This window comes from Myodes glareolus, chromosome 3 (assembly GCF_982192425.1).
Source record: "Myodes glareolus chromosome 3, mMyoGla1.1, whole genome shotgun sequence".
Lineage (NCBI taxonomy): Eukaryota > Metazoa > Chordata > Mammalia > Rodentia > Cricetidae > Myodes > Myodes glareolus.
Window position 1 is genome coordinate 49,794,880 of NC_142028.1, and position 22,763 is coordinate 49,817,642.

General features: G+C 47.1%; 1 protein-coding gene across 1 annotated transcript in view; it reads left to right on the top strand.

Annotated features, from left to right (window-relative positions):
* Positions 1–467: 467 nt before the first annotated feature.
* Pdzrn3 (PDZ domain containing ring finger 3) overlaps positions 468–22,763 on the top strand; it is a 224,755-nt gene continuing 202,459 nt past the window's right edge. Inside the window, exons 1-2 of the mRNA XM_048438475.3 lie at positions 468–1,257; positions 15,313–15,399. Of these exons, the coding sequence (XP_048294432.2) occupies positions 535–1,257; positions 15,313–15,399 (810 nt within the window). The 5' untranslated portion in view covers positions 468–534. The remainder of the gene's footprint in view (positions 1,258–15,312; positions 15,400–22,763) is intronic.

The window sequence follows — 22,763 nt, forward strand, 5'->3', positions numbered from 1 at the left end:
ACAGAGATAGCGGGGTCTGAGATATTTTTCGCTCTTAAAAGCAGACAGAAGAGAAAGGAGGAGGCGAGGAGTACAAAGTCCTGAAGGGTTGCAGCGAAACTTCTCCAGGCGAAAGCCACAAAAGCAGCTCCAAACCAAGGGCGGTGCTCGCTGCTGTCGTATTTTGTCCTTTAGCAAAGCCTCCAAGCGAGCGGAGAGGAGACCCCCTAAGAGGGGGTCCATCTCACGTCTCTGGCAGGTCTCTGCATCGTGGTCGCCTCAGCCCCCTCTGCCTCGCGGCTCCCCTCCCTTTGGCAGAAGGAGGGTCGCCAGGCCGCTGAGGCAAGATGTGAGTGCGCTCGCGCTCGAGCCAATACGGCCGGAGGAGTCCTGTTCCTCGGGCATTTTCCGAGGAAGTCTGGAGCAATTAGGCTCAGTCCTGGGAGAGCTAGCTGGGGAGCGGGCGGCGTAGCCGGCGTGTCTGGGCCGCCTCGCAGGGAGGGAGGGAGGGGGCGGCCGGTCGCCCGGCGGCGACACCGGGCCCCGGCCGCCACCATGGGTTTCGAGTTGGACCGCTTCGATGGCGACGTGGACCCCGATCTGAAGTGCGCGCTGTGTCACAAGGTCCTGGAGGACCCGCTGACCACCCCGTGCGGCCACGTATTCTGTGCCGGCTGCGTGCTGCCCTGGGTAGTGCAGGAGGGCAGCTGCCCGGCGCGTTGTCGCGGTCGCCTGTCGGCCAAGGAGCTCAACCACGTCCTGCCGCTTAAGCGCCTCATCCTGAAGTTGGACATCAAGTGCGCGCACGCGGCGCGGGGCTGCGGCCGGGTGGTCAAGTTGCAGGAACTGCCCGAGCACCTGGAGCGCTGCGACTTCGCGCCCGCGCGCTGCCGCCACGCGGGCTGCGGCCAGCTGTTGCTGCGACGCGACGTGGAGGCCCACATGCGCGACGCGTGCGACGCGCGGCCCGTGGGCCGCTGCCAGGAGGGCTGCGGGCTGCCGCTGACGCACGGCGAGCAGCGCGCGGGCGGCCACTGCTGTGCGCGGGCTCTGCGGGCTCACAACGGCGCGCTGCAGGCCCGCCTGGGCGCGCTGCACAAGGCGCTCAAGAAGGAGGCGCTGCGGGCCGGCAAGCGCGAGAAGTCGCTGGTGGCGCAGCTGGCCGCGGCGCAGCTCGAACTGCAGATGACCGCGCTGCGCTACCAGAAGAAGTTCACCGAGTACAGCGCGCGCCTTGACTCGCTCAGCCGCTGCGTGGCCGCGCCGCCCGCTGGCAAGGTAGGCAATCTCCCACTGTGGCCTCCCCTCTTGATGAGGAGCCTTAACTGACCCAGAGCCGCACCCCGGGTCCTTTGAGTATAGGGATGCCAGGGTCTTTCCTGGGTGCATCCCTGACACCCCCTGGTTGTTTGTGCTTGCCAGCAGCATCACTCCGTGCAGAGTTACTTATCTGAACTGAGAAAGTATGGTCCCAACAGGCAGGACAGACAGGGCAGGGTGGAGCTACAGCAGTTTTAGGGGGTCGGGGGAGCTGGAGAGTGCCAGCAAACACCAAAAGGAACCCACAACCAAGTGCAGAAAATTTCAGAATCAGAGTTGTGTTGAGAGGCTTTGCCCTGCAGGCCGGCCTGGTGATCCTGGGGAAGCTGCTCATCCTGTCTTGAGACCAGAGTCATGGCCCTTGTGGATGTGGCACTGCACAGTGACCTGGGTCCATGAATCTGCTGAGGTCCCAGAAATAATCAGGGGGACCCAGAGCTGTTGTGGTGCAGCTTGAAAAGGGTGCCAGGAGAGAGGCCCCAGGGTAAGGGCTGCATTCAAATGTGCTTTCCTGCCAGCTCAGGGGCTGACCTTGAGCAAGCAGCTTAACCCCTCTGAAGTTGGAAGCTGTGGTTTCCTACAGCAGGAAAACACAGGCAAGCAGGCACCCTAAGAGTACTCATTTGGGCCATCCAGAAAGAATCCAACGACCCCCCACCTTGCCCCCAATAACTAGAAAGTGATAATTAAGTGCCAGTCTTCTGGAGTTTGAACTGATTTCAGATCTCTACCTTTTGGTAGCCAGCTTGTGGCTTACCCGCCACGGGTGCCTCAGTTTACCTCTAGTGTCAAAGGATGCTATTTTCATCAAGGTGAGAATGGAGGAAATGAACTGGCATAGTGCCTGTCTGAGAGTGCCTGCAATTACCTGAAACCACTCCTGGGCCGTTCCTCTGCCCTGCTGATCAGGGTAATTATATCAGCCTCCACTTCTGAGGCTTTACCCACCTCAGCTCTTCCAATCATTTCATTTCTTTCTTCTTCATCGCCCCCACCCCCAGTAAGGAACATAGGTACGATGTGTGCCATTTTGTAAATGGAGAAACTGAGGCTCCTGGAGGGACAATCTTATGTTTAGGTCAGGGCTTTAAGGTTCAGAAGTGGATTTTAATCACCCATCTCGCTAGTCCAGTGATTCTCAACCTGTGGGTCGCGACTCCATTGAGGTCACATATTAGATATCCTGCCTATCTGGTATTTACATTACTACTACAACCGTAGCAAAATCCCAGTTATGAAACAGCAATGGAATAATTTTAGGGTCGACAGTTACCATAACTTGAGGAACTGTGTGTAAGGGTCAAAGGGTCACAGCACTAGAAAAGTTGAGAAGCACTGTCCTAGTCCCTGTTCTTAACCATGAGTGTGTTGTGTACCAGTATAACCGCCAGGACCAGTTACTCTGTTAAGGGCCAACAGCAGTGGGAGGTGAGGTACTTTACACATCACCTAACCCTTACAGATGAGGGCACTAACCGGTGGGGGTGGGGGATTATATAACCCACCCAAAACCCTAGTAGTGGTACTCACGAGAAAGGAGTGAGTTCAGGCTCTGCCTACTATGAAGACAGGTTTTACTGGACTTTGGTTCCGTCTAAGCGTGGGTTGATATTTGGGGACTTGGTAACTCTTTGTTGTTGGGGTGGTGTTTTAGGACGGTTGTTGTCAGGTACCCTGTAGCACACTGAACAGTATTCCTGGGGATAACCTCCCCGATGCCAGTAGACTTTCCTCTCAAACCCCAACATCCCAAAATGTCTCCAGATACTGTCAACTGTCCTCTCGGGGATCACATCCCCCCCCACCCCACTTGAGAACTGCTGGTTTGCCAGGCAGCAAGACGGTCACTGCAACAGCTGGGTGCTTCTGCCTCCTGGTAAGGAGTGTGGACTCTGCTGCTGCCATTCAGGCTGTCTGCTCCAGATGGCCTGTCAGAGAGGGGAGCATATTTGCCCAAGGGGGCCCCAGGGACCTGTGTCTGCTATGTTCTCCCCACTTCCCCTCCCCTACTCTTTCTTCCATGCCTGCACACGGGGCCTGAAAGTTTCCACCCTTCACCCCCTCCCTGGCTTCTGGCCTGTCTGTCAGCTGCAGTCTCCACAGCTGGCCAGCTCTGGGAGAAGGGCAAATATTTACAGCTCCGAGGCTCACGGAGGACCGCACAGGCGCACAAAAGACTGGGGTGATCTTGCAACTCACCCAAACAGAGGGCTGAGCTTGCTTTTCAGCCAGGCGCCAGGCTTGGGGTGAAGGCTTCTCCAAGTGTCTCTTGTTTGTTCTGTCATCTGGGCTTCCTGTGTCGTCTTACAAGTGACGCCTATTTATAAATAAGCCATTCACTCCTTCTGAGCTCATACATCATTCATTGTTGAGATAGTTTATTATTTCTTCTTGCCTTTCTATTTTCTTTCTGGGATGTTTGGGTAAACACTCTCTTAGAATCAAAAATATGATTCTTGAATCAAAATTGTGGTTGTGTTTTGAAGCTCTGTGGGGTAAGTGGGACCAAGAATCGAGGGTATGACACTTAAGAACAAGATGTTGATTTTCGAGAGACGCAAAGCTCCCATATTGGAGTTGGAGTTCCATGGAACTCTGTGCCAGACTTGGAGACAGCCAAGGATGTCTTGATCCAAAACTGCCCTTGTTGCCGTCCCTGGCTTCAACCTTCAGCCAGCTTCATCTGAGGTCTTAGGGAAACTTGCTCCTCTTGTCCCCAAGTTAACCCTCCATGGCCTTTGCTGAGAGGGTCAGCAATTCCTGTGTCAGCTGTAACCCTTCCCACTGGGAACTTGTTTAAGGACTTGTGTATTTCGTTGGGCCAACTTTCTGTCCCTCCTAGGTTCTGTTTATTCTTTGCCAGAGGCAGAAGGATTTAGGTTGCCTGGAAACTCTCAGATACAAAACTTTTATTTCATATTTTTCTAAATTCCAGTGTTTGTTTCTCCATTGTAAACTGAAGCATGCAATAAAACTTGCTCCATAAACGATCTGGTGTTCTTCATATTGTCTTAAGATTCTGTTTTTGACAGCACCTGAGCACCCTGGGTTTGGCCGGACTGTACCATGTGGTTTGCTCTGGTTGAAGTGTTATTAGTGTTTTTTCAGACCTCAGCGTGCTAGGAATTTTTGGAGAATGTGGTGAAACCCATACCGCACAGTCTCACCTACTGAACAGTCTCAGGAACTCACAATCTCGCACATGCTAAGCAAGTACCCTGTCACTGAGCAAACCCCCTCCCAGTCCTGTTTTATGAATTTTTTCCCCTCTATGCAGTGTCAGCCTCATAAATGCTGGGTGAATTAATTCTTACCCTTCGGATCATTGTCTAAACATTTTAAGACCAGGACAATATTTTAAAACTGACATCAACAGTGGGGCTCCAGGATGATACCTCTGGCTTGCCCTGGCATGGGTGCTATCCTTCAGTTAAAGAGACTTGTTCCTGCCCTCAGTTTCCCTCCTTGGCCTCCCTGACCTACCTACCCGTCTGTAAGAGTAAAGGAATTCTACAGCAAGTCTGGTTTTGCTCTCTGGCAGAAGAGAATCTCTTGATGAAACTTCAGGGTCGCTGAGAAAGCTGAGGCCCATCCCTGTCTGTGCCTTCTGCCCTTTGACTCCTGGTGTCCAAACAGTCATGGAATCCTGTGGTTCTTACCTTTGAAATCTATCTTGCACCTACCTAGTCTCTCTTCTCTAGGTCATTGAAACAGTCTCTCCTGTTTCGTTCAGAGGTTCTCAACCTCAGCACAGCTGACACTTGCGCTGGCTGACTCCCGCTGTGCCTGTGTTGCTAGTGATGGCGTGTGTAGCCACATGAACACAGGTAAGAGGGTAGCATTCCCCAGGCTGTGACAGTCAGATCTACCTGCATCTGCTCCACAGTGAGGAACAAGACTGGCCTTTCTTTCAGCTACTACCATGGCAACATCATCTGCCTGGACCGGAAGTTCCTCTTTGTACCCTTTTATTTTTCACACCGTTCCTTACCTAGCACTAACAATAACTTCTTACAAATGTTAAGTCTCATCGCACCCTCCGCTGTGATCTCTCTGCCCTGGGTGGGAGGAGGCAAACGGGCCAGCACACTACTTCCTACTGCTTCCACCTGTGGGTGTTCTCCTTTGTCTGTGTCAGCTTCAGTGATGTCTGAGGACTCTGTGGGCAAGCCTCCAAGCTCCCAATGGCACCACCCCTGAACCTTTGCACCTGCCGTTTTCCCTTCCCTGGAACAATGCTTCCAATCATGCTTCCCTAGGGAACCTGCTCACTTCCTACCTCGCTCCTTTTGCCCTGGACCTTTCTGTCCACCTAGGTTTGTTCTTGGTAAATAACTTACTCCCTGTCCTTCCTATCTTGGTCCACCATCCAGAAACTAGGCTTCACTGCTCTTATAGATGATATCTAGTGTCCTAAAGCTCACCCTTGTTCATGGAATGCATGCTAGTTATGACTATAATTAGAAGGGTCTGTCTGGTTGAGAGCTCCTCTCCCTGTCAGAGTCCTTGTCCTGTGCTTCATAAGTGCTCGATGGGCACACTTATCAGCCATGAAAACCTTTTGGGTTGCACAGGGAGAATGGGCTTGCGTTACAAATAATACATTTTTCTTTGTCATCCACCCATCGAATTGTTTCCAGGTTTTTGGGAGACATCATTTTTCTTCTATGAGATCCACCCAGATCAAGCTGTATAAAGATCCAAATCCCCGAAACTCCTTTGGCAGTTTAGAAGTGGAGATAAGTTAATTTAACCAATAATTGTATCAAAAAGTATTCCAGATGTGTGAAGCTTTGAAAGGAATCTATTCAGTGTTTGCCATTGGGTGTTCTTTATTTCTGACAAGTGTTAGCAAATAGCCATTCCTTAGTGTATTTAACAAAACAGCCACTTTCAGCTCAAAGAAATGTGGGCTGACAGTTGTTTTCTGTCTCAATGGTTTATAGGGAAGGTGAGAATTTGGTTTACAGATATATTAGCTATATTGGAGTCAGGGTGTATAACTCAACAGTTGGGGTTGGAAATCCTCCTGAGATTTATGTATGGGTGGTTCTTTTAATGTTCGGAGGTGATGCTTGCCTCTCTGGGTAAGTATTTGATAAATGAGAGACTTTGTGTCAGGTAGTACTCACTATACTGGTCTCCAGAGTGCTTAACGGGGAAGAAAAGCACCCAGCAGGTTTCGCTGGTTGCTGACACCTTAGGGTGCCGTGTGCACAGACATATGTTAGTGTCTTGAGGCATCATCTTCATAAAGTAGAATTTGCCTGCCGTCCCTCTCTTTTTTTACGGAGACAAGGTGTTTTAAGCTAGGAACTGGGGAAATAGCTTGGTGGGTGAAGCGCTTGCTGAGCAAGTATGAAGACCTGAGTTTGACTCCCCAGCACCCACGTAAAAGGGGAGCACTGAAGTGTACACCTATGACACCAGCTTGATGGAGGCAGAGACTAGAGAACCCCTGTTGCGTGATCCCCAGCCAGCCTAGCTGAACTGATGAGTTCCAGATTCAGGGAGACCTACTGTCTCTCTCTCTCTCTCTCTCTCTCTCTCTCTCTCTCTCTCTCTCTCTCTCTCTCTCTGTGTGTGTGTATAGACTGAAGGAAGACCCTGGATGTTGGCATCTGGCCTCCTTCCCATACATGAGTACACATTTGCATGTACATTCACAGGAACAGGTACACACGTGCATATACCAAACAAAATGAAAAACAAAAACAGCAACAAATAAACACAACCAGAAAAATACTTCCCCCAAACAGAAATATTCTAAATCATTTGATTAAAATCAGAAGTGGAATTCTAAAGGCAAAGCTAGCTTCAAACCTAGTTCTTCGTGATTTCAATCTCATGCACTTTTATCAAAACAAGAATGCTTTCTCTGATAGAAGTTAGTTGCTCCTGAAATCACATACATATAAGCAATCCTAAACAAACTCAGCAGGTTGTATCTATGAGAAGAGGCCATGAATTTGATAGGGAGAAGGGGGGCAGAGGAAGGGTTAGAAGAAGGAAAGAGGGAAAAGATGTTATTACACTTTAATTAAAATTTAACAAATTAAAAAATAAGAATAGCATATCATTCTGAGCGGTACTCTTCCAGAAGTCTCCTACAGGCTGTTGTCCTCTGTGGCTAGCACCAGGTAGGATGGAGCATGGATGGAGTCTTCTAGTTCATCCTCAGGGAGACTTTGTTACTCCCTGCTGCGGTAAGAGCAGAGCCCAGACAGTTCAGTATCTTGCCCACTATGTTCCTCCTGGTTCTTTTTTTCAATCGATTTTTATTGAGCTCTACATTTTTCTCTGCTCCCCTCTCTGCCTCTCCCCCCCTCCTTCAACCCTCTCCCAAGGTCCCCATGCTCCCAATTTATTCAGGAGATCTTGTCTTTTTTCTACCTCCTGGCTCTTTCTGGTTGTTTTTTGGCTTGCATTCTCTGGATTTCTCCCCTTGCAGTAATTTCCATCCATGTTCACAGATCCTGTGCAATGCATGGGGAGTACAAAACAAAACAGAACTTGGCAATCAAAGGCACACAGGCTAAATAAATAAATAAATAAAAGAAAATACAGTGATGCTGTCCAGGATGAGTTAGTACTTCATTTCTTTCATTTTTTTCCAAGTTACTTTAAGAGGGGCTCATGGAGAAAAGTACATGAAGTCCTTCCAAATATATTCTGTTGATCAGTTCTTCACATCCTTGTATACTGAGGACCAGAATACAGTATACTATGGTGGATGCTGATTGGTACAAAGGCGAAACTGAGCATCTTTAGCTCAAGGGACACCTAGGTATGAATTGAAAACACTCCTGACACTTACTCTTTGCCTATTCAAGCTTTGTATCTGCCAGGCCACCACGCTCTCCCTGCCTCCAGCAACGGTGCCCTAATAAGCTACTTCCACTAAGAATGGGATTGGTGTGACATAATGATTACTCTTGTAAAGAAAATAACTAACATATGGGCTTGGGTGACCATCTTTCTCACCGTGCCACATGTATAATTACCAGTGGGCAACAGGGCAAAGACAGTGTATAACCTTGGTATGAGTGTGGCCTGCAGCAATCCCAGCCTTGGGAACTGAGGATGGGTGGACCAAGAGGAGTCCTCGGCAAGCAGTTCACCCTGTTTGCCAGCAGCTGTTGTCAGGTGCCCACAGCCCCTCTGCAGGACCATGAAGAGAGGGATAGGATAGGATAGGATAGGATAGGATAGGATAGGATAGGATAGGATAGGATAGGATAGGTTGGGGATCAGAACTGGATCCAAGGTGCCAAGCTAGTGTGAGATGGCTATCAGACTGTGGTCTGAAGAATGACATGTGTCCTCTCCCCTGATAGTCAGGGATTCTGGAAAGGACCTCCCAGATCCTATAGGGAAGAATATAATGGTCTTACAACTCTTAAGTGAGGTAGACTTTTCTTTTTCTGATTTGGCAAGGAAAATATTTTGGGTGGGTTTTTTAATATTTAAACTAAAAACAAAAACAAAAAACAAAAAACTTTTACGATTGTACTCAGGAGGCTACAGCAGGAGGATCATGTTCAAGGCTTGTCCTGTGCTACATAATGAGACCCTGTCAAAAACAAAATTTCACAAACTCTTACCCACCCTCTCTTAGTACATTTGACTTGCTATAATAAAAATGTCATAACCTGGGTAGTTTGTAAGCTGTAGAACCTGGTTTCTCATGCTTTGGAGCCTGGGAAGCCCAAGAAAACGATTGTGGCACATTCAGTGTCAGGTGAGGGCCTGGGGCAGCCTTGGCTCACAGACAACCAACTTTCCTTCCTTCCTCCCTTCATTCCTTCATTCCTTCATTTCTTTTTTTCTTCCTTCCTCCCATCCTTCCTTCCTTCCCTCCCTCCCTCCCTCCCTCTCACCCTCGCTCCCTCCCTTCCTTCCTCCCATCCCTTTATAGAAGAGGCAAGACCCTCTGGGGCCTCTTATAAGTACACTGATTCCTAATCACATTTCAACACGCCTCCATTCTTCCATTGGTACTGAGACTTAGGATTTCAACAAAAGAAATTTTAAAACATATATGTGTGTATACATATATGTATGTGTGTGTGGAGAATATAGGGACTATATATAAATACAACGTTCAGTGTTATTCCTCAGGTGATGCCCCATTTTGGTTCTTGAGGCAAGGTCTTTGAGTGGTATGGAACTTGGTATGTGTGGTAAGCTAGATGGCCAGAGGGCCCCAGGAGTCTGCCAGTTTCCACATGTCCAGCACTGACAAGCATGCATCGCCAGTCCTGTGTTAGTCGTTTCACTTACAAGGCCAGCACTTTACTGACTGAGCTGTCTCCCAACCACCTGACATCTAAATATTGAGGACACACAAACAGTCAGAGCATAACACTCTTGATGGACACATTAAGGATGTCGCACTTGAGGTCATGATGGTGGCTTGCACTGTGTTTGGTTATTTCCATGAATCATTGCCTGTGAACTAGTCACTAGGAAAGCAAATGAGTCAATGGCAAAAATGAAAGGTATGAATTTGAAACTTAGCTTATTGGTGGAAATACAAAATTAAACACTCAGGGGTTTTGTAAATTGTTTGAATAATGTGGCAAACTTTTGAGTAGGGCAGACGTGAGAACTGTTTGTTACATTATTTTGCAAACACATACTGTTTGGCTTGCAGATGTGTGTGTGTGTGTGTGTGTGTGTGTGTGTGTGTGTGAGAGAGAGAGAGAGAGAGAGAGAGAGAGAGAGAGAGAGAGAGAGAGGAAGAGAGATTCTGCAGAACTTAAAACCCCACAAAAGCTGTTCTTGGGTCCCAAATACCAGCCTTCTTGGGCCCTTCATCTCTCTCCATTCTCTCTATGCCTGTCTTGGTCAGCCACACATCCACACATCCTGTTCTTGCTGCCATGTCCTCTCATCCAACTGAAGCTTATATTCAAGAAGCATGTCCATGACCCCCTCTAACTTAGGCTCAAACAGTGTCCTCTTCTGTTCTTCCCTTTATTTCCACTTGAATTTGAATTACAAGGAGGGACTTCATCTATGCTGCTTCATTGGCGAAGCCTGAACTACAAAGAGGACAAAGCCTCCGAGTACAGGGAATGAAGACATCCCCAGCCCTTCCTTCCAGAACTGCTGGCAGACGGCTCTGTCTCCTGGTCCCTCCAACCCCCAACTCTGCACATTCTTTGCTTGGCGACAGCCAAATATACAGCACTTTCATGTCACTAGTCAACAGATGGGTCTGTTTCCCAGCTGTGTGAGCCTCAAGGAGCTTTGCTAATCTGAAGCCGAGAGGTGTCCTGTTATCCCAGACAGCCTAGCGCTCGGTCAGTCAGTCAGTCAGTCAGTCAGTTCCATTTCCCCTATACCCACTGGGCGGCTTTCCAGTTCAGCAAACTCCATTCCACAAGCCCACAACTGCCCTGAGCCAGAATCAGCTGCCACTTGACAAAAAGAAGTTTTAGGAGGGGTTCATAGTGACTGTGACAGGGATGGAGGGAGGCGCCATACTGGTGAGTGATAGCCTGGGGCCAAGCTTCTGAAGCCAGGGGAGAGGAACAGAATAAGGCTGAAATCCCTAAGGACTTTGTCTCTAGAGAGCAGGTCACACTCTTCAGTGCTGAAAGAGCAGCCCTTCGAAGAGTGCCTCTCAGACAATCAAAGTGGAGTAACACATCACTTCACGAGGAGATGATCTGAGAAATGTGTTCTGTCACATGAAAGCATCATAAAGTCTATTTATACTCGGGTGACACCAGGACATAACATCATGTGGGATCACTCATATATATATATGTGTGTATGTATATGTGTATACACACACACACACACACACACACACGGCCATATATGCCCTGATTTTCAATGAAAAGTCCTTGGGTGAAAAACAGGAGGTTCATGGCAGTACATGAAATAGGTAACTTCCACTCTGAAGTTTCTTTCCCTCCCCAAATTCTTAAATAGCTGCCTGTTGGAGGTGTAAGCCAAGCAGCTGAGATGTCAGATGATCCAGTAGGTCCATATTGGAAGAGGGTAGCCATGTGTATTTTAAGCAAAATCACCTTTATGTTACTGGGAAGTGAGCTTCTGGTTCTTACGACCTGCTGGCCTGCTCCATTTGGGAGTTTCATGCCCTTGATCAAGTCTCGAAAGCCGTAGCCCCTTATTGAAAATTAATCTGTGCCCTTTCTCCACCCTAAAGTTGTAAGACTCTCCCAAGGGGACCTGCATGTCACTAAGGGCCCAGCCATCTTTGGGATAGGGTTCTAGGACAGCAGTAGCATATCAGTAGTGCGTTAGAACTGTCTGTCCAGCTACAAGAAATAGAGGTGTCTCTGGGCTCCATAATGACCTGCTTTTCTTTTCCACCCCTATTGCAGTGGAGTGCTCCTCTGTCTGTTGTGTTCTGGGAAATTCTTCAGGGGAAGAGACATGGGAATGGTCAGAGTGTGGACAACTGAAGGCAAAGCTCCCGAGGAGGGCTCTCCTCACTTCTGCTTGCTGCCATCTTCCTTCTCTTGCTTGCTTCTCAGCCTTAAATCCCATGATCTGGTGGGACTTGGTGCTCTCCAGAGTGTGCAGCCATCCCTAGGAACCCTCCCCCCCCCCCACCTCTTCTGCCTTCCTAGTTCATAGTTAGCGCTGGTGCAGTGATGCACGCTTCTACCCCTTAGTTCCCAGGGCCATTGCCCCCTCTGCCTGGCCATGTGCCCCACTATCATTCTGCTGACCCCCAGCCTATCTCCTCTGTGCTCTGCTCAGAGTCTGAGCTGCCTGCCTTATTTTTGCCATCACACCTGCCCCCGCCCCCCGGTGTTAAATGTGTCAACCCGGTATTTCTTCTGCCTCTCAGATTGCTGCCGCTCAGGTGGCAGACTGACATACCTGGGACGGATGGATTTAGGATTGAATGTAAACATTTGTCATCATCCTACAGAGAACATGGGTGCTGGAGTTTCGCGGGCCTTGGGTTACAGCCTTCAGGCTCTGACTTTACTTCTCCCCAACCCTGAGCCTATGTGTGTTTGTCCCTGAGCCTAAGTTTCTACAGGTCTAATGTGCTAATGGAATGCCTGTGTTCAGAGGCCAATGTGCCATTTAATCAGCCGTTCACATAAGTAGAACTCTTTCCCATGTCTGATCCTCCACATTTAATTTTGAAGAAAATTGCATAACATGGCTTGCGATAAACTCCCAAGTGATCCAGTACTGCACAAATATTTTTCTAAGTTAAAGATACTATTGTTATAAAGAGTGAAGCGTTAGGAAGGCAGCAAGGGTGAGAGCCCTCGCACATCTCCCTTGGATGACTTTCTTCAGTTGGTGAAATAGAATTGAATGGAAACCATTCCCACAACTCGATGCTGAAGCATTTTGGGCCCAGGAAGAGATGACATAGTTTTTCAGAGATGAATTTTAGTACCTCCAGTGTGTTGTCAGGCATGTGTGTTGAAAACCACAGTTTGTATTTCATCTACACAACTGAGCTAGTGAAGGTTGCTGGGAAAAGCAGTAGAAAAGGAAAAGCAGAATGAAGTTCATGGGGAAGAATGGAGACTAGCCTTTGGTAACTGGGTGGAGAAATGAAAGAACTCAGCTCACAGTGACGTTCATCTCAGACAGGTCAGCATCCCTGGTGAGTCTGCTGCACGTTAGATTACTGCTGTGACTCAGCCCTAAGAGGTGTGCCATCTGAATCCTGTCTGGCCAGCAGACTAGTTCAAGGCAGTTGTAAAGCATCCTTCTTACTTCCCTTGGATTGCTTCTGGGGAGGAGGTGTAGGCCAACTTGATCATCGAAACAGTTCTTTGCAAGCTGCTGTTGGGTTCAGGAATACTGTGTTTCTTGCATGGTTTTCTTAATCACTCAGGAGATACCTGAGGCCATGTCTCTGGGCACCTCAGATAGCATCCTTTGGAGATACATAGTTCAATTCAAACTGTTCTGATTCTGTCTCCTGGACAAGTCTTCCTACAATGAATTCCTTTTCTGGAACTTTAGCAGCTGAAGCATGTAGGACAGGGTATAGATTTTGCAGACCTACTTAAGATTACCTTCTACATGCTACAGTGAAACAAATAAGAATGACAGATGGATAGGTTTGGAGGGTGTTCATCTATATACAGGCTCAACTTAGTGTTAGCCCAATGACAGGTAGCAATTTTGGAGCAGTCTTCCTACAGTGGAATAATGGTAATGAAATCAGTTTATAAACATGTGTGAGTTAGTAAATGAACTAATGTAAACAGAGACTGCACTTTCATTTCCCAGCAGCCCAGACTTGAATTATCACTCAGAAACTGTGTTAATTACAACACTGTTTGGCCTGTGGCTCGGGCCTATTTCTAGCTAGCTCTTGTATCTTAAATTAACCCATCTCTATTAGTCTGTGTATTGTCACATGGCTGTGGCATTATCTCATTTTCTACATGTCTTATTTCCTTGGTGGCTGGCTGGCATCTGCTTGACTCCACCTACTCTCTCTATATATCTCTGTTCAGATCTCCCACCTGGCTTTACTCTTCTATGTTATTGGCCAAAAGAGCTTTTCTCATGAACCAATAAAAGCAGCACATATACAGAAGGCCATCCCACGTCAAAATAAAGCACTTCACTTCAAGTGTAGTTTCTGGCACATAGCAAACACTGTAAAGATTAGCTGTTGCCACTAGAAATGCAGCATAATAAAATTCTTTGCTTTTTGCCCCTCTCCTTCCCCTTTCTTTTCATCCATCCTCCCCCTTCTCTCCCTCACCTCTCCTCCCCTTCTCTTCCAAGTTTGCTTCCTCCCTTTATCCCCCCTTCTCTCTTTATGATTCTCACATAGTAGATTTGAAAATAAACTTTGTGTTCATTTGATCATGCATTTTTCTTCGTACACCATGTAAGGTTGTCAAAGCACAGCCATCTGCCTTGGATTAGTGTGTAACTGTACAGTTTCTATCGTTGATTGTTATGAAAGCTGGGCATGTAAGCCATGTAAGATAACTCATCCAAAATACCATGTATTTCTAACTTTTCACCCTTCTAAGAGAGCACAGGAAGAAATGGATTTAGTGATTTCCAGTGTCCAACACAGAAAACTGTAAACCGTCTGACTAGACAAAATTCCAAAGCTGTGTTAGCGAACTTAACGTGTATGTCATAGAACAAGGAGGAACAGTTTGAACATGAGATTGCATCTGCTTTTCCTGTTCTTCTATCACTTGAGAGCATTAGCTAGAATGCCTGGCATCTCTGTCCCTTTGGCTACTTGTGTGACCTGTCCCAGGTGACTTCATTTTGTTGGATTTAAGGGTGTCATAATGCCCAGCTCTGCCCAGCATGTTTGGTGCTAAGTGCTTCTACATTTCGTGTACATCAAACAGTAACGGCTCTGGAAAGGAGCCCTCCTCTTTGCAGCACAATTCAGGGTTTTCTGTTTTCACTCCACATTTTGCAGCTGACCGTTTCCTACATACACCCCACCCCTCCGAGTCCCCCACACAGACGACTATTGACAGGCCATTGCATGTGCTCACGTTTCCGAGAGGATTGCCATTTGACCCTCTCGTGACATGACATGAATGCCGTCCTTGAGAAGCGTAGAGAAACAAACAAGAGAGTGGCTGTCTAGACAGCCAGCGTCCAGCAGGCCACTCAGAAGAAGGCTGCATCAGTCAACCAAAGAGTCATTGATAATGAATGCTTGGTGGCCTGTCTGGACACCTCCAGACATTCTTTTGTGGTCATCTCAGGTTGAGACAATATCCAGGCATGTCTGCGAGGTCCTAAAGGCAGGATTGAATTTCATATTGGGTTCTAGAATTTTCGTTGGCTGAACTTCTCAAGAGATAAAGGTTTATAAAGCAGTTAGCTCAGTGGTCTCATTTCCTTGTGTATGTGTGTATATATATATGTGTGTGTGTGTGTGTGTGTATGTGTGTATATATATATATATATATAATATATATATATATATATATATATATAATACCTACCTTCAATTTCCTGTTTGTACATCAACATTTCAACTAATTTGTTGTCTTGCAGGGTGAAGAAACCAAAAGCCTGACTCTTGTCCTTCACCGGGACTCTGGCTCCCTGGGATTCAATATTATTGGCGGTCGGCCATGTGTGGTATGTTAATTGCTAAATTATCTTCCCCTTTTCTCTGTGGAGGCTAGAAGAGGGGTTGAGATCTGGGGTGTGAGGACTGGACACTCGCTACCTTCATTCTGCTGTCTCTCTTTGCCTTGTTCCGTATCTGTTGTTTCCCACTCAGACCTGTTCATGCTAAGCAGAGAGTCCTGTGCCTGAGGTTTCTCAAGCTTGTGTGACAGTAGTGGCTTAGTAGTACCTCTCTTTCAAACTGTTGACCTTTTGGGTTGTCTCACTGATTGTGTAGCCGAAGGGCTGAAAGAAGTTGTGTGGTATAGATGTGGTTAGAAATGGGTGATCAGTGACCTCCCTACTGAACTGGACGATGGGCTCCCCATGTGGAAATAACATCTTGAACTCTGTTCTGCCACCTTGGCGTTACCCATGGACAAGGTTTCATCCCATCCAGTTTTCTTATCAGAGCAGCTCTTTGGCCACCCCATCCCTCAACGGCCTCTCTACTAGATAGAAGGGACCAAATTTCCCTCTGCCAACTTAGCTTTGAAGAAAATGTCTGCAGAAAGAGTTCTGGGGGATAGCAAGGAATGTTTTTCAGGCTCTCGTCATTCAAGGAGAATTAGCTGAGTGTCTGCTGTTGCTTTTTCTCTCCTAGCAGTGACCATTTCCTGGTTTACCAGCTAGAAATAGCTCAACAAAACAAGATTTGCTCATTCAACAAATACATAGTAAACACAGTTATTTGCTAGGGGTGGATAAGTCAAGTAGAGGCCAAGGAGATTGGAGCTCTGTAGTCACAGAATATGATTACTAGACAGGGATTGAGTCGGGCACAAAGCAAGTCCACCTGTGAACTATAGGAGTGGGAAAAGTGTGATGAAAAGGGGAATCGAAGGGCAAAAACAAAGGATGTCACTCATAATGGGAGTCAGGAAAACCTAGAGAAGATGGTGTGCTGAATCCCCAAGCAGAAGAAGGTGCCAGCCCCATAGATGGGTAATATCTGCTACTCCAGCCCTCCTGGAGTTCCATAGAGAGGCTGATGGGGTAGGTGAGGACCACCACTAGAGGTGCCTTGAAGGGGGAAGAATCCTAGAGAAGGGCCACTGAACTGAGTTCTGAAAGATGGATAGAACTTTGCTCAATGAAAGGAACATTTAGGTTTAGAGGTAGGCTCTTGCTACAAATCCACTCTAGCCTAGACTGTGTGATCTTTTGCTTCAGCTTCCTGAGTGCTGCTTTTATGCATATGCATCACTGTGCCCAGGGTCATGATTTATGTTTTATCTCCGCACATGTGCACTGTGCACCCCCACATGTGTGTGCACACACATACACACACACATACACACACACATGCACACACACACATACACACACACACACATTTTTGAAGCTATTTAAAGTCACTCAGATAGAAAACAGTGGGTTTGGCAGCAATCTCAAAACTAGAGTAGGGACAGGGGTAGGATTTGGGGGAACTAGACATAATCAAATGATTAGAGTTGAGGGATATGCAGAGAAGTGATCAAAAGGAGATGCAGTCAGTGCTGGGCCTGGAGTCTGGAATAATGTGGGCAGTGACTTACCACACTGTGTTTTCACTCAAGGGGAGTGACATGAGATTTATGGTGGAATTCCTGTAGCTTTTAGCCAAAACCACAGTTTCAAAAACAAAGTTTTGTTTTTAAAAACTGACAGTTTTGTCATAAATGATATGTAGGAGATAAAATGCGGAGCGTCATCTGTCTGAGACAACATTTTAAATGTCGGGTGGGGGCGCAGCCTTTCCCACTTTACGAAACCAGAGGAATGAGCTCATAGATTCCCATCATCTTTGGTGAAAATCTTACCAAACTGGAGAGCCTGTGAGACTGGGGCTTTTCTGTTTTCCCTCTTGTAGCTGGTGATGACCCCAGGCTGTGTGTCCTAGCTGGTGATGACCCCAGACTGTGTGTCCTAGCTGGTGATGACCCCAGGCTGTGTGTCCTAGCTGGTGATGACCCCAGACTGTGTGTCCTAGCTGGTGATGACCCCAGGCTGTGTGTCCTAGCTGGTGATGACCCCAGGCTGTGTGTCCTAGCTGGTGATGACCCCAGGCTGTGTGTCCTAGCTGGTGATGACCCCAGGCTGTGTGTCCTAGCTGGTGATGACCCCAGACTGTGTGTCCTAGCTGGTGATGACCCCAGGCTGTGTGTCCTAGCTGGTGATGACCCCAGGCTGTGTGTCCTAGCTGGTGATGACCCCAGGCTGTGTGTCCTAGCTGGTGATGACCCCAGGCTGTGTGTCCTACCTGGTGATGACCCCAGGTTGTGTGTTGTAGCTGGTGATGACCCTAGGCTGTGTGTCCTAGCTGGTGATGACCCCAGGTTGTGTGTTGTAGCTGGTGATGACCCTAGGCTGTGTGTCCTAGCTGGTGATGACCCTAGGCTGTGTGTCCTACCTGGTGATGACTCCGGGCTGTGTGTTGTAGCTGGTGATGACCCCAGGCTGTGTGTTGTAGCTGGTGATGACCCTAGGCTGTGTGTTGTAGCTGGTGATGACCCTAGACTGTGTGTCCTACCTGGTAATGACTCCAGGCTGTGTGTTGTAGCTGGTGATGACTCCAGGCTGTGTGTTGTAGCTGGTGATGACACTAGGCTGTGTGTCCTACTTGGTGATGACCCCAGGTTGTCTGTTCTACCTGGTGATGACCCCAGGCTGTGTGTCATCAGGTTGTTCTGATCTAGTTCCTTGAAGCCCCAGTTTTGGGAAGGGGGAGGAAAATAGGCAAGCCTCAGTTTGTAAGCATTTGACCTCAGCTAACAACAAAGAAGACCTTGGGCAACTGCCAACTTATAAAAGGACCTATTGATAAGAGTGGGGGAGGAGGGGGAATTGCTGATCATTACAGGCCTTGGCCAGCACACACAGCACCCTAAAGGAAAAGACAGAACAACAAGAAAGCCCGTAAGTGACTTATCATGGAGACTAGGTGGGATTCCCTTTAATTGCATCTGTGATGATGGCCCCTCCTCTCCCCACCTCCCGCTGTCAGTTTTAAAGCAACCTCTGTATACTAAGATCCACTTCACTTACTACAAGTTTCAGAAGCTTCTACAGCGGACAGAGCCTGAACTAGGAAGACCTTGTCTCTGCCCCAGGTGGAACCACATCAAAGCCCAGTGTTTACAAAATCCTGGTGCTAAGAGGTGCTTCTATGGATGGTGATTGCTGAGAAACCCATTATGCTGAGTCCAGAAGGCTGTTTGGCAGGCTCACCCCAGGAGGGGTGAAGGGTCATGCCTACTCCCTGGGAAGATGGTTTCTGCTTTTCAAAGAGGTGGTGGTGGTGGGATAGCCAAGGCTGTCACACAGAAAAACCCTGTCTTGAAAAACCAAAAGAAAAAAAAAAGTTGATTTAAATATAACCCCAACCTGATTTTGTAGCCTTCCTGAGAGTTCTCTGTTGATTTGGTCTTGAACTAATGATATGCATGGGGACCTGAGTAACTGGCTTAGTGAGTAAGTGCTCACACTGTGCAAAGACTGGAGTTCAATCCCCAGCCGCCACATAAAGAGCCAGAAGTTGTCTTTATAATGATGGAAGGTGGACAGAGACAGGGGGATTCCAGATACTAACTATCCCAGCCAGCCAGTTTAGCTCAGAAAGCAAGATCAGGTTCAGTGAGAAACTGTCTCAAAAAAATAAGATAAAATAAAATGCGTTCTGGAGCTGCTGGTGAGATAGTCCAGTGAGTAGTGTTTGCTCACCTGAGTCTGGTCCCTAGGGCCCACATGACGGAGAGACCTGACTACCTCAAGCTGTCCTCTGACTTACATATTCACATCCATATAAAATAAAATGTAAAAGGCATTTTCTAAAATGTGGAAACCAATAGAGGAAGATACCTGATGCCTACCTCCGATCTTACACACACACACAAACACATACACACACACACACACACACACTCATACATCAATACACAGGAATATTCTTATACACAAGTGCACACAAATATAAACCATACACACACACACACACACACTCACATTCACACGTCAATACACAGGAATAGTCTTATACACAAGTGCACACAAATATAAACCACACTCACACACACAGCAGAAACCAGAGGAAAGTTTCATTCCACATGGATGTGTTTGCTGTAGTCTTGGTTGTAAGTCTCCTGATGAGCCAAAAAAAGCTTATCAAAATCAAAATGTATTCTGCCCTTCACCTGGAGGGTCTGACAGATCTCTGGTACACAGGAAAAAGCTGAGCTGAATTCCAGGCACAGCGGCACATGTCCTTAATCCCACCACTTGGGAGGCACTCCGGCAGATCTTTTGAGTTTGAGACCAGCCTGGTCTACATAGCAAGTTTTAGGCAAACCAGAATGGAGCAACCGGGCATACACACGATCAGGTCTTGAAGTTCAAAGTGATGCCAATGGTGAGTGTGTTTCTCAAGGAATCCCTGTTTGCTGCTTGTTTGGGCTGTGAAATAGCCCAGCCCAGGGACTCTGACGTCAGGACTGTCATTGCACAGTGCTGTCAGACCACATCGCTTGTTCATCAGTTCTTATGTCCCCTAAGAAGTAGTAGCTGGTCAGGTATTTCCTGTCACTTAGACCCTGGGCAAGTGTATTTCATATCTGGGTACTCCTGAGATGAAAGTAACTCTTCTTGTTTTTCTTTGACTTGAGACAATAAAACAAATCCCATTAGTTCACCTTGAGCAAATACATTAGTTCACCTTGATAAATAGATCTGACTTGCAGTATGTTAGAGGAGGAGCCAGACAGGGAAAGAGAGGAGACAGATACCCAAGGGGAAAATCTGGCTGTCAGGAATGGTTTTCTTTATTTCATTTTTGTGATTCCTAGGTGTATAAATTCGTGTCTGTGTGTGTATGTGTGTTCAGAGTTTTTCAGTACCTTGAAACTCAGGTCCTCATGCTTGTAAAGCAAGTGCTTTCCCAGCTGACTTATCACCACAGCATCTTTCTTATTTTCTGTATCCTGGCCTCAGCCTTCACCACCTTACACTAATTCCAGTGTTGGCTCTTGCTTGTTCCTGTCGGGTTTTTTGATTGAATTTTCTTGCATTCCTTCAACAATAATTATTTAGACACAGTTTAGTATTTTGCAAAGCAAATCAAACCCCAAATCCTATCCTGCATCTCTTCTCTGGCCAGGAAATATAGAGTGGGTAAATAGAGGTAGGTCCTTTTTCTCATGAGATGTATCAGCATCTCCTCTGTGGGAAACCCTGCTTGCTTAGAAACCTTTAGCTGTTTAGTGAGACTCTTCAGCTGCCTTAATTAGAATGTCATGCGGATAAGACATTGGACCTCTGCATCCCTGTTTTCTCACTGGGAAAGAGGATTCCCTTTGAAGATCTCCTAGCCTCTGTGAACTAATGCTGCTTTTTAGCTATGTGCATTTCGCCTTTCTGAATTCAGGCTTTCCTCTTGTGGGATAGATGTCAGTAGCTCTTACTGCTGGGGTTATGGTGAGGATTAAGTGATACAGGTGCCTGCTGTCTCATGAGTCCTTGAGAAGTAGAACCCCTCACTGTGCTGGCATTTGTGATGCTCCTGTAAGAAGCTGGATTGGGATGCAGGCGTGAATGAAGCTGCTAGGAGAGAAAGGATACTTGTAGCTTTTTAGCTGATTAAGGGTTAGTGTGAGCTGAGTGCTGAGATGGTGAGCAGTGATGCCTGGTAAAGAGAACCTCATGCAACACCCATGCAACACCCAAGGAACACCCACGCCGATGCTGACCCATCTTCTAAGGAAGCATTGATGGAACTCGGGTGGCACTTAGAGATGTGTCTATGACATGCAGCAATGGAGAATGGATAAACACTTAAGGCTTATGCCAACTTGACGTTTTTGCTTTGTTCTGGCATATATGGAGAGAGAGAGAGAGAGAGAGAGAGAGAGAGAGAGAGAGAGAGAGAGGAGGTAGAGATAAAGTTAGAGAGAGACAGAGAAAACAGAAAAAGAGATACACAGACAAAAAGAGATGGAGAGATGTAAGAGACATAGAAACAGAGATGGAGAGTAAGAGCCAAAGAGAGACAGAGGGAGGGAGGGCGGGAGGAAGGATGGAGGAAAGGGAGAAGAGGCTGCATTCTCTTTGCCTTAGATATAGTTCCTTAGAATAGTTCCCCTCCCTTCCCTCTCTCACTTTCTCTCCCCTCCCTTCCACTCTATATTTTGTTCTCCTCCCCTCTCTCCATCTCTCCTGTTTGAAAGAGAAAAGGTTGTATTTTCATAGTTGTTTTGGACTGTGGTATTTTTATGTACTTCTATAGAGAGCATTATTAAAATAGCTCTTCTGGCGTTGTGGGAAGGAATTTAGCATGGCGCTGGTTTGGAGTTCTCTGGAGTGTCCTCTGCTCCCTTTTCAAGTCATCTTGTTTCATTGGCCTTTTGGGTAAGATCAAGCATATTATCAGATGCTTTTGTTTGGAAACAGCACATGCATGTGCCATGTAATTTATAAACCCATCTGTTAATCACTAGAACTTTCTAAACACTTGGAAAAGACTTGTCACAGTACTGTGTAGAAAGAAGTTCATGAGCAAGCTGGGGCCAGAACAAGCAGTTGGATCCTTTTCCAGTCAAGGAAAGGAGGGACTTTGAGAAATTAGCCGACCTCTTTGACTTTATTCGTAAATATCTCATTTCATAATTAGATTATTACATAGTGACTCCTGGAGCAATTCTTTCTGTGGGTAACAACTGGGGGCAGTGTCTAGTGAAATCTCAGGGTAGTCTCTAGAGGTCAGTCAACTATGTTTGCCTCTTGTATAAATTTGGCCCAATTATTCAAATTGCTAAGGATTCTTTGTTAGGTGTCTGTGAGCAAAGATGTTTCAAAATACTAAATCAGAGTGATTTATCTTATCTGATGGTAAGAGCTGCGGACACTGTCCATCCTCCCTAGACTAGAGTCCTGTTGAGTCTGGGGAAGCAGGGCGGTGCTGGGAAGTGTGGCTTAGTTGCTCCCAAAACAGGGAAGAAAAGAGGCATGGAGGAAGGGAAAGAGAGAAAAGAAGGAAAGAGGAAGAGCGGGAAGAAAAGAAATGAAGGGATTGAAGGGCAGAGGGAAGAAAGGAAGGATAGAAAGGGGAGGGAGGGAGCAGAGAGAAAAGAGGAGGTAATGGGATGGAAAGTAGGGTGGGAAGGTAAAGGGAGATAAATGGAAATAAAAAGAAAATGTACAGCTAGGGTCCAAAGAGTGGGCTCGGAGTGATCCTGCTATGTGCGTGGAGAGTGGGCTCGGTGTGATCCTGCTATGTGCAGGAGGAGGAGCAGACTCGTGTTGAGGAAGGTGATGTGTTAAAATGTTTTGGACAAAATACACACGCTGAAAGAGAAGCCTCTTGG